Source organism: Lissotriton vulgaris, unplaced genomic scaffold (genome assembly GCF_964263255.1).
Source record: "Lissotriton vulgaris unplaced genomic scaffold, aLisVul1.2 SCAFFOLD_8156, whole genome shotgun sequence".
In the NCBI taxonomy this organism is placed as follows: domain Eukaryota; kingdom Metazoa; phylum Chordata; class Amphibia; order Caudata; family Salamandridae; genus Lissotriton; species Lissotriton vulgaris.
In genome coordinates this window covers 16917-30006 of record NW_028245117.1, presented here as the reverse complement: position 1 = coordinate 30006, position 13090 = coordinate 16917, and the positions used below count along the sequence as shown (strand labels likewise).

The following is a 13090-nucleotide window of genomic DNA, read 5'->3' as shown; positions in this document are numbered from 1 at the left end:
GAAAGGGTAAAAGGAACTGATGTTCTGCAACTGGTGATCCACAATAGTACTGTGCACGTTCAAACGCCCTCAGTTACTGCCATTACATCACTGCAAAAAGGTACTTCTCAGTTTAATCATTATATATCAGACTAACACCTTATTACTGCATTGCTAAGAACCTATACAAATAGACTTGAGAAAAACTTCAGTCACAAATGAAGTTGCTGCCGGAGAGGCTATTACCTAAAGACTATTATCTGCTAGAACAATTTCAACAGGTGTTATAGGGCTACTTCCAGACATTTTTTGCTCAATTCAAGTGTTGAGAAGATTACACACAATTTCTTTTAGAGATAAGTGCTAAACATTATCTAAACAAGCACAACTCTAAAATCGAGGCAAAATAACCGAAGTTGGGGAAAAAAGTTACCTGTGCCCAAAAAGATACAGCCATAAATCTTGTCTCAAAGAATTTGACAGAATGCACACAGGGGGAAACCACTTTCAGTGCAATGTATGCCAAAAAAGTTTCAGGCGTAAATCTTATCTCACTGAGCATATGAGAATCCACACTGGTGGAAAACACTCTCCGTGTAAAGTATGCCAAAAAAGTTTCAGGCGTAAATCTTATCTCACTGAGCATATGAGAATCCACACTGGGGAAAAACCTTATCAGTGCTCTGAATGCCAGAAAAGCTTTACTGTCAAAGCGAGTCTATATCAACATGCATTAACCCACTCTATGGAAAAACCTTACCAGTGCGCTGAATGCCCAAAAGATTTCAAACTTAAATCACTTCTAACTGCACATGTGAGATTCCACACTGGGGAAAAACCTTATCAGTGCTCTGAATGCCAGAGATGTTTCAGTGACAAAATGAGACTCACTAAACATACAAGGACCCACACTTGGGTAAAACGTTATCGGTGCACTGAATGTGACAAATGTTTTAGTGAAAAAAGCAGTCTCATTCAGGATATAAGAACCCACACTGGGGAAAAACCTTATCAGTGCTCTGAATGCCACAAATGTTTCAGCCAAAAAAGCAATCTCACTCAGCATATAAGAAGCCACACTGGGGAAAAACCTTATCAGTGCTCTGAATGCCAGGTATGTTTCATTCGAAAAAGCAGTCTCATTCAGCATATAAGAATCCACACTGGGGAAACACCTTATCAGTGCTCCGAATGCCAAAAATGTTTCATCCACAAATCTAATCTCACTGAACATATAAGAATCCACTCTGGGGGAAACCCTTATCAGCGCTCTGAATGCCAGAAAAGTTTTTGTAACAAACCAAATCTATCTCGACATGCAATAACCCACTCTGTGGACAAACCTTATCAGTGCCCGGATTGTCAGAAATGTTTCAAAGACAAAAGCACTCTCACTCGGCACACAAGAACCCACATTGGGGAAAAACCTCATCAGTGCACAGAATGCCAGAAATGTTTCATTAACAAAAACAATCTCACTCAGCATACAATAACCCACACTGGAGAGAAACCATATCAGTGCTCTGAATGCCAGAAATGTTTCAGTTGCAAAAGCAGACTCACTGAACATGCAAGAATACACACTGGGGAAAAACCATATCAGTGCTCTGAATGCCAGAAAAGGTTTTGTAACAAACAAAGTCTTTCTAATCATGCAATAACCCATTCTGTGGAGCAACCTTATCAGTGCTCTGAATGCCAGAAATGTTTCAATGAAAAACGCTATCTCACAGTGCATATAAGAACCCACACTAGGGAAAAACCTTATCTGTGCTCTGAATGCCAGAAATGTTTCAATGAAAAAAGACATCTCACGCTGCATATAAAAACCCACACTGGGGAAAAACCGTATCAGTGCTCTGAATGCCCAAAAGATTTCAAACTTAAATCACTTCTAACTGCACATGTGAGATTCCACACTGGGGAAAAACCTTATCAGTGCTCTGAATGCCAGAGATGTTTCAGTGACAAAATGAGACTCACTAAACATACAAGGACCCACACTTGGGTAAAACGTTATCGGTGCACTGAATGTGACAAATGTTTCAGTGAAAAAAGCAGTCTCACTCAGCACATAAGAACCCACACTGGGGAAAACCTTATCAGTGCTCTGAATGCCAGAAATGTTTCATTCAAAAAAGCAGTCTCACACGGCACATAAGAACCCACACTGGGGAAAAACCTTATCAGTGCCCTGAATGCCCAAAAGATTTCAAACTTAAATCACATATAACTGAACATGTGAGATTCCACACTGGGGAAAAACCTTATCAGTGCTCTGAATGCCAGACATGCTTCAGTTTAAAAAGTAGTCTCACACGGCACATAAGAATCCACACTGGGGAAAAACCTTATCAGTGCTCTGAATGCCAGAAAAGCTTTAGAGTCAAAGCGAGTCTATATCAACATGCATTAACCCACTCTATGGAAAAACCTTACCAGTGCGCTGAATGCCAGAAAAGGTTTTGTAACAAACCGAGTCTATCTCGACATGCATTAACCCACTCTGTGGAACAACCTTACCAGTGCGCTGAATGCCCAAAAAGTTTCAACCAAAAATGTCATCTCACTGAACATATGAGAATCCACACTGGGGAAAAACCTTATCAGTGCTCTGAATGTGACAAATGTTTCAGTGAAAAAAGCAGTCTCACTCAGCATATAAGAACCCACACTGGGGAAAAACCTTATCAGTGCTCTGAATGCCAGAAATGTTTCAGAGTCAAAATCCGTCTCACTCAGCATATAAGAACCCACACTGGGGAAAAACCTTATCAGTGCTCTGAATGCCAGAAATGTTTCATTCAAAAAAGCTGTCTCACACGGCACATAAGAACCCACACTGGGGAAAAACCTTATAAGTGCCCTGAATGCCCAAAAGAGTTTAAACTTAAATCACATATAACTGAACATGTGAGATTCCACACTGGGGAAAAACCTTATCAGTGCTCTGAATGCCAGACATGCTTCAGTTTAAAAAGTAGTCTCACACGGCACATAAGAATCCACACTGGGGAAAAACCTTATCAGTGCTCTGAATGCCAGAAATGTTTCAGTATAAAAAGTAGTCTCACTCTGCATACAAGAACCCACACTGGGTAAAAACCTTATCAGTGCATTGAATGCCAGAAATGTTTCAGTGAAAAAAGACATCTCACACTGCATATAAAAACCCACACTGGGGAAAAACCTTATCAGTGCTCTGAATGCCAGAGATGTTTCAGTGACAAAATGAGACTCACTAAACATACAAGGACCCACACTTGGGTAAAACGTTATCGGTGCACTGAATGTGACAAATGTTTCAGTGAAAAAAGTAGTCTCACTCCGCATATAAGAACCCACACTGGGGAAAAACCTTATCAGTGCTCCGAATGCCAAAAATGTTTCAGCCAAAAATCTCATCTCACTGAACATGTAAGAATCCACACTGGTGAATTAAATTATCAGTGCTCAAAATGTTAGAAAAGATTCAGAGGTAGAGATGGTTGCAAGCGCCATAAGAAAACACACTGTAGGAAGGTGGATATCTGACTATGGTTACCCCCAACTTTTTGCCTAGTGTTTAGCTGGTTTTCGACTTAGCCTGGGCCCTGAATAGCAGGATCCCAGGCCAACTATCGGCTCTCTCCTTAAAACGGACTCCATGTACCTTAGGTACATACACAATTGGATGTTGGTTCACCTTATAAGTCCTTGTATAGTGTACCCTAGGTACTCAGGGCATAGGTGCAACCAAGGCCTACCAGGGGCTGCAGCATGTATTATGCCACACCTGGCTGGCCACCCAAATAGACACAACTGGCTGTTCACTCAGCTGGGGCAAGGTTGTGTAATCACCCCTTGCTTAGGTGTAGTATTCCTATACCTACATACATATAGACACATAGTAACCTATAAGTCACTCCTATGGCAGGCCTTAACAATCCTGAAGGCAGAGTGCTTGGTTATATGTGAGATGGTGCTCTAGCATGAGCTGAGCCTGTCTGCAGCGTTCGGAACTACTTCCTTATAGCTGTTCTATGATATTGCCAAACCATATACTCTTAAGTGCATTATAATCCTCGCGGTTAATGCTAACTTTGGTTTGGCTTTATCGAAACATGTCGTGTAAGGTGTCATACACTTTGGAATACTACCCCCTCGCCAATTCTGGCGACGGGGGTAGCATTCCTCCCTTCTAGAGGGAGAAGACATGTTAGTTCTGACGATCACGGTTAAAGTTAACCAGAGCCCCAGCGTTACAAAATGGACGCTGCTGCCCCAGACACAAGTCTGACCTTCTGCTGCTGGGAGTCCTTCCAGCGAGCGAGGCCTGGACAATAGGTTTCCTGCCTGGAGAGGTGCGAGCACCGCCCCAGACAGGAGTTTGTGTATTAGGACAGGGAGGGTTGATAAGAAACACACTGCCTGGAGCACTCTAGGTGCTCCATGCATACCCCAGTTCAAACCGGTTGCTGGGGCACCCCTGCCCCAGCTCTGGCGAGAAACTGGACAAAGGAAAGGGGGTGTAACCACCCCCCTTCCTGGTCCCACCCATAGGAGGGACCTAGTAGGTAAACCTGACCACTTTAGTTGTATAAAGATAGGAGCTGACACAGGAGACTTTAGATTAATCCTGGAATCGAACTGAAGACGAAACTCTGGAACTTCGACATTCACCTAAGCTGAAGACTGAAGAATCTCCCTAGTGATCTCGAAAAAGATTTAGAGTCCCTGTCTTAAACGTACCAGACTAGGATTACTGAATCATTACTCATACCATTACGCAACCTGCGCCCCAAGTCTGGCATGCTTATACGTAGCAGCCTTCGAGGATAAACAATATAGCACCATTCAGTGAAAATATCACATGTTTGTCGAGATACATCGACAACATTTTCTTTATTTGGACTGGCACCCTGGATTTACTTAATGAATTTATTCTTTGGTTAAATCTAGGGGATAAAAATCTCAAATTCACTTCCAATTACAACAAGGAAACAATCGAATTCCTAGATATCAGAATCAGAGTAGATAATGCAGCCTTAGGTGTTGATCTTTATACTAAACCAACTGATCGAAACACTCTGTTACACTATAAGAGCAATCACCCTAATAGCCAAAAGGACAATATACCGTTCGGACAATACTTGCGGATTAGACGAAATTGTACTAATATGCAAGATTTTTAAGTTTGAAAAGCTTTATTGAGTTGAAGAAAACAATGTAAAACATCAGCACAATAGCACAAATAAAGAGCAATAGGAATTAAAATAATTGTGGAGAATAATGTGCCAATAAACAAGAAAGGCCCCTAAAGGGGAAAACGCTATACAAAGAAAAAATGCTTTTATAACTTTTCATTTTGTGGGGAAGGAAGAGAGAAAGAAAGAGGGAAGAAAGGGGAAAATGGGGGAATGGAAGGGGAACAGCAATAGAAAAATATATGGTAAGGGAAATAAAGAGGTATGAAGTACAGAGAAGTTCACAGTAATAATAATAACAGTAATACTAAATATAACAATAACATGAGATCAAGAGGCACTTTTAGATAAAAAGTCTGTTAAGGGGGACCAAAGTAAATCACGTTTTATCAACAATGGAATAGAAGAAGCACATGCACGATCTAGTCTATGATGATGGCAGAGCAAATTCCACCAAGCATTATAAACCACGTTTGTAGTGTCTTTCCAATTAGTGGTTATAATTTGAAAAGCGATAGCTATGCAAAGATCAATAAATTTACGAGTATGGAGTGGGACATCCCAAACTGGGGCCAAACCACCCAGGAATACAGAAGAAATAACAAAGGGAACATTAGTAGATAAAATCTTATTAAGTGTAGACCAAATGTGGGACCACATAAGTTGGACCTTAGGACAAAGAAAGAACATGTGAACAAAGTCACCAGGAGTGCATGAACAGGACCAGCACTTCTTAGTGTCTAACAATTTAAATTTAAACAAGTCACAGGGAGTATAAAATAATCTATTATAAAAAAAATAAAGGGTTTGTGTGGTACTAGCGGAACGAGAGGTGGAATGAAGTTTGACCAAATAGAGTCCCAGGTAAGTGAGGGGAAAGTTTGATTGAGGTCCGATTCCCAGATAAGTTCAAGATTAGTTTTAGGCCTGTCAATAAGTGAGGGAGAAAGTAATTTATAAATAGCAGAGGACTTAAGGGGAACCTGAAAGTTAGGTGGAGAGGCAAGGAGGGGAGGTGAAGAGGATGAAGGAGTGTTGTGTAGGATAACAGTGGATAGTTTGGGCAGAAGTTCATGAAAGTGTATGCAGTATTTGTTAGAGATACCGAAGGAGTCACGAAGTGCTGGAAAGGTTAATAAGGAATTGTCAGAAATAAGATGCCGGTAAGTGAGAATTCCTTTGTCTATCCATTCCTTCCAAAAGAGCGCACGATTTCGTAATTTAAGAGATTTATTATACCAAAGTGGGGTATTCATATGAAGAGTAGATGGTACAGAGAATGAACGAAAAAGGGCGAGTGTTAAAGCTTTGGAGTGTTTGCTAAACTGCAATTTAATAAACATTCCTGGGAATCGGCTTCCAATCAGCTTCTTCAATTTAATGCGAAGATATATGGTGGTCGCAATAAAGCTGGTAGGGCTCTGGCAAATTATCTCAAAATTAAAAAACAGAAATCGAAAATAGTCTCGAATAAAGATTCACAAGGCTCGCTCCAGTCTTCTGATGCCAAAATTTTGGATTGCTTTGTTCAATTTTATTCTTCTCTTTATACTCCTGAGACTTCCCCCTCTGCAGAGCAATTAGACTCTTTCTTTAACTCTGTCCCTATATCGTCCAATCCTTCGTTGGATTTCTCTTCTCTTGATGCCCCGTTTTCAGAAAAGGAAATTCTTGCTGCTCTCTCTCTTCTCCCCAAAGATAAGACACCTGGCCCTGATGGCTTTACTGTTCGTTTCTTGCTCCAATTTAAATCTATCTTGATTCCTCATTTTCTTCAGTTAATATGCAAGATTTTAATAAACATGCAGATGCCCTATCCGTCAAACTCAGAAATCGAGGATACCCTAAAAATCTAATTAAACGAGCATACAAACGTGCAAAATACTACAATAGAGACGCACTCTTTGATAAAAATAAAGAAAAAAACAACAGAACTAATGACAGACTAATCTTTGTAACCAATTTTAGTGCAGCAAGTAACAAAATAAAAAACATCATAAATCGCAATTGGTCGTTACTTAATGATAGGCCAGGAGAAAATATTCCTAAACCTATGTTTGGTTTTCGGAGAAATAGAACAATTAAAAACTGCCTTGTCCATACTTTCAAAGAAAAGACCCGTAACACCCTAAGTACAATTAATAAAACACCTCTACCGACCGGGAATTTTACCTGCAATATGTGTTCGAATTGCACATCATTGATGAAAGGCAACTCAATATCTTATAATGGAATAGAACACAAGATAAAAAAAATTGTAAATTGTAAAACTAAAGATCTGATTTATATGATAAAGTGCCCCTGCAATAAAGCCTATATCGGAGAAAAAGCCAGAGAGGTAAAAACTAGAATAACAGAACACAAGTCTGCTATCAGAACACAAAAGAAATCCGCCCCGCTAGTAGAACATTGGCTAGCACACAACCACAAACTAGAAGATCTAAAATGGTGCGTGGTCGAGGTAATATCACATAGCACTAGAGGCGGAAATGGGAATAGCAAAAGAAAGAAAAGAGAACAATTTTATATGTCTTTATTTAACACCTTTCGCACTGGATTAAATAACAGAGAGGAATGGAAAAGATTAATCCTATAATAATCATAGCAAGATGGAACCTACTGTAAAAATCGTACTTCCCATAGTCCCCGTGTTCATACTTGGGGTCCTGATCCGATAATAGCCCTGTAATAGTATGAAAGCATGTAATATTGGCCATTTCAGTCTCAGCATCCAGTGAATTATTGGAAAAAGCCCCTCCTGGGAATTGGGATTAATACAGGATAACCAGCTTAACTTTATAGAATGTTACAACTTCCTACTTAGGAATAACCAGTTAGAATTATATGATCAGAAGAACCTGCCCGTAAATTAGGGATTGTTATTAATGAAACTGTTGCAAACGTGGGTAGATATCATATACAGTCCGAATGTATGGATAAACATAATTTACTACCCCATGAACTGGATAAATTAGCACAACATTTACATAGGACTAATGTTCTCTGGTATTAGTATAAATAGCACTTGTTATGTTTTCTGCCGTTTTAGGGCTTATGTCCATAGATTGCAGGTATATTGAAATTATTGTCGAATGTGAACTTGCACTTTTGAAGTTATATGTATGAACATAATGTGAATAGAAACGCTCGATCGTATGTATAGAATACATAGATCATGAAAACCAAGCAGGAGTGCTTCGCATTGGTAAATAAATATTAATGAATGTAAATAAAGATAAATATAACTTCGGGGACTGAGATTCCAAGTATATTGAGATTATAGTCAAAATCGGACTTGCACTGTCTAAACTGTATGTATAGAATGAATCATATGTACATAATGCGATCGTATTTATAAAATGTACAGATCGTAATATCTAATAAGTAGTGCTTTGCATTGGTAAACCAACATTGTTGAATATGATAACAGCTACCAAACTCTGTATTAAGCCAACTACAGAGTCGCATATCTTACTTTACACTAATGTGAAGTCTAGTCTGCCCAATCCAATATGGCCGACATGATAAATCGACTAGGTTTAACAAGGGGCATATGTAAACGCATATTTTGTAAAAAATGAGTAAACATAGATAGGAAAATGCCAATAAAACAAAGTAGTATGCTCAGTGTCTATATTTAGAAGCATCGATAATGCCGAGGTTGCACATCCAGGCAATCTACTTCCGGGTCAGGGAGCGCGTTTTCGAAAGAAAGCAAGGATTCACCGTGCTAAATACGCCCCTAACATGCAACGGCATATATAAATAAATAATAGATTAATATTTAACTAAAAGATTCCGAACTTAAACATCGCGGAATGATTGTGACCCTCCACTTCCGGGTCAACACGGGGAGCGTCAGTATAAAAATGCCGTCCCCAAGGATCTAGGGTATACTTCGAATTTTCATGAACACGAGAGCACGGAGGAGCAGGGAGGCCGTACATTTACCAAAAGGTAGGCGAGGGTTCCTTGGGTCGAGGGAAGATAGAGCCATAACTCTGCCCGTTAGGATCTCTGATAAGACCCAACCTGTAGGTCCTTTGAGCTCTGTTCACAGTCTATTGACTGTTTCTATGCATAAACTGGACTAACAAGAGTGAGAATTATATAGAATTGATATTTGGTCATTAGTGGTGATGTTATTAACAATCCCTGTTCGCTTTAGAAATTTAAATGCTCCCAGCTCGTTTTTTGCATATGAAGTTTTAGATACATATAGAGGTTAATGTTTTTAATCATAACTACATTGTGCCAATCTCAAATAAACAAAATGCATCTTGTCCAACGGGATTAAATGATAGATAACCCCTAGACATAGCATTATAACATGTAGGCTTGGATCAACTACCTGTAAAATCTAGATCCATGTTATAAGTCCCCCCCATATTTTTTTGCTGTATATCCACAGATATCCTCTTCTACCTATCAAGAGAAGAATTGGATCATTAAATATCATCAAACCAATATACTAAACGATTCAGCTGATATCAAAGCAGGTTAGTATACTGTGTCTGAGACATGTTTTAAATAAACATGAGCTTCTTTTAAAACCAACATCTATATGTAGGTAGCTCAGACAGATATGACCTTTATATGTTTAGGTCTAAAAACCCAAAGAAGCTACTCCCTGTATCAACGGTGGCCCCTCCGTGCGCACAGAAGATCTTATTTTTGACATTTAAGGTAAATAATTATGATATTGGCCACAGGCTTGAGTGGTGGGAGTTCGATAGTATAAGAGACAATTAAGAACTCTTTTGTGCTTATTTTTATATAGCTCAAGAAATATTAAATACCTGAGAAGTTCACAACATATTGGAAAGCAATTGAAATGCTCTTCCCACTTGAAATACAGGTATGAGTCATAAATCGTATACAGACATAGAGGGGTGGACTCATGGAGATAATGGATGTGAACAACAAATTCAGAATGAAATGAGGAATTTGACTCAGATGTAATGAGAACCTTCCATGTGGTTTCGCGGAGAGCTTCCTAATGTTGGATTCGCTTAGAATTAGATGTTTTAAAACTAAGGGGTTAAGCATGTTGAATAACGTCTAGGCATTAGATTTTTCAAAGAAAGAGCAAGGCAATTGTAATAAAAACTAACAAAGTATACAATAAACGCTAAAATACTCTTATTTAATTTATAGATACAGAGTCAAATGTTGTAAATGTCCTGAAGAAGGTGTCAAGATTGAAAAAGCACCGAAACGCTGCGTCGACTGTTTTTACTTTGACTGTACATATATTCACTGTATTACCACTGTTGGTGGTTTTTTAAATTGGTTTTTTATTATGTTTTAGATTGTAACCCAGCCGGGAGGTAAAGAATAAATTTCATGATTATTTTTAATTGACAAAAACTGTTTGCCTGGTATATCTACTAGTGGTTCCAGTTTAATTCACTTTGTTTTAGTTGTCCACTCTGCCTTGCCTGTGTTACTAAATTGTATTGTTAAGGTGATATGGAGAATTATCCTACTTCCCAAGCTAGACCCCTTCTATGAGTAATGATTCAGTAATCCTAGTCTGCTACGTTTAAGACAGGGACTCTAAATCTTTTTCGATGTTAAGATCCCCCTCCCTGCTATAAATTACAGGGGAACCTCCTATTTTCTTTTACAAGTAACTGTACAGCTTGTTAGCTGGGAGGCTTTTTTGTCTCAACGAATCCGTTAAGGGCATTGACCCACACAGTGTACCCAATTAAAAATGGACACTTTAAAAACTAAAGGGTTCTCTGATGAAGAGTTCAATAAAATTGTAAATGGTACTTCAAAAAATGTCACCTCTATTGCAAATACCAATAATGATGAAGATAAATGGCGTGAACTCTGGAACAACAAAAAGAAACTAGTCTGCACAGAATTACATGCGGACTTCCTAATTGACTACCTTAAGAAAGGCATAATCCCCAGTGGCCTACAGATTAAAAATGAACCCGTTGTTTTTATACGACATGCTAAATTTATAGAAAATTGGACCCTGATTGCCAGTAGATGCAGCAGGGATTGGATGTTGTTGATAATTGAAACGGACAATTCCATTTTAATAATAGAGAGAAAAGAGATAGCAGAGTTAGAAGCCAAATTAGATACCTCAATATTGGAAGATGCAAAGAAAAAATTAGAGGAAATTCAAAAAGACGTCTCTGGTTATAGGAACTATCTATTTGGTAAAAAAACAAATACATTTAACAAAGAGGTCTCCAATTACAACACTGAGATAGTTTATCCTTATACACAGAAGGATTTTTTTGATCGTCCTAGAGAGAATTTCCCTAATAGAAATCAATGGCAACAACCTTGGCGTACATACCCCAAAAAACGAGTGACCTTTTCGGACTCCTCGTACACAAGTACTGACTCTGAACAAGAAAAGACAGTGGATAAAAATAGAGCAGGAGAATCCACCTCAACCCCGAATAGAGAGTCGCTACCTTTTTTAGGACAACGGGGCCGAGGGAACCACCAAAACCATCACAATCACCCGAGAGGCAATGGGAGAGGGAAGTTCTACCCTCAACCTCAGCAACAGAGGAGATACTATACAAGGAGTCAACCGAAGTGGGATTAAATCAAAAAGCAGCAATTATAAATCTCTCTGATATCACTCTAAATAAAACAGAAAAAGAAGTTCTTGAAAAAGGCTTAGGTTTCGCCATTAGCACCCGAGTTAACAAATACAATTTAGAAAGAGATCTACAGGGATTTTTTAGAAAAATTAGACTGCAAGACTTTTTCAGAGATAAACCTCCAAGAGAGGGCCCTACTAACAAATCGGGTCTGAAACCCAATCTACTTGGACACCCAATGTTGGGATGGTTAATAAACAAGTGGATCTGTTTGAAAAGGTGATAGAAAGCAACATCTCAGAACTATTAATGCACCCATTAACAGGTACTAATAACCTGAGTCCAGACGAAAGAGTTGCGTTAAAAAACCTAGAAAATAATGATCTTTTAACCATTAAACCCGGAGACAAGGGAGGTAGTATTGTTCTAATGAATACTGAAGACTATGATAAAAGAATGATGCTTCTTTTAAACAATACTGAACAATATTGCTCCTCAAGTAGACTGGAGTGGAATGCGTTTGGAAAGGGGCGACCATTCGGTCCCCCCGAACGTATGGCGGAGTACCGCGAGCCCCCCGGGAAGCCATTTTTGGGCGGGAGGCGAGCCTCGGCTGGTATGCCCGAAGCGGCGTAGCCGGGGCGCGCCTTTCTCCCGCCCTAGAGTGGGCTGGCCTAGACACTGACGCGGCCGGCCACGCCCGAAGGGGCAGGCAGGGGCGGGTTTACGCCCGCCCTGAAGACGGATAAAAGGAGCAACAAGACAAGAACGCATCCTCTTGTTCCTGTGCTCTGAAGCTGCACCCCCTCGCTGCACGTGAGCTCGAGACGGAACGAAGAGCCAATTTTGAGCGTGTTAATCTTTCTTGTTTGTTTTACAGATATTCTGTTGGAGAATGCCTAAGAAAGTTGGAAAACGAATGACTACCGACCAGATGCTGCGTGTTCTTATGAAAGAGGTGACCGACCTAAAAAAGCGAATGGCGGATAAAGACGAGGAAGGGGGACCGAAACGTCCTTTGGCGGGAACAGCTCCGGGAGGAAAAGGCAAGAGGCCCAAAAGGGGAGCAGCTGGGGGAGACGTCCCGGTTCCCTGTACCCCACTCGAAGGGCTGACTCCGGTGCCGGCAGAGGGGAATCCGATTCCCGTGGTGGTCACCCCCGTGTCCGGGGAGGATATGCCGCCCGAGCTGGCGGCACAATTAGCAGCGTGGTTGGGTAAAAATAGCGAGGGCGCCACGGCTGACGAGGCACGGGTGTTGATGAAGCAACTGCGCGAAACGAGGGAGGCGACGAAGGTAGCATCGCCAGTTATCGCGCCGGTTGCGGCGGTGGAAAAACCACC

The 13090-nt window shown here is 40.2% G+C and overlaps 1 protein-coding gene across 1 annotated transcript; it reads left to right on the top strand.

The window, feature by feature from the left end:
- Positions 1-463: 463 nt before the first annotated feature.
- On the top strand, positions 464-4116 carry LOC147666524 (uncharacterized). The gene is given in 3 exon segments (XM_086949013.1): positions 464-1093; positions 1346-1840; positions 2080-4116. Coding segments are annotated over 3 exon segments (2490 nt in total). The 3' UTR covers positions 3445-4116.
- Positions 4117-13090: the final 8974 nt, after the last annotated feature.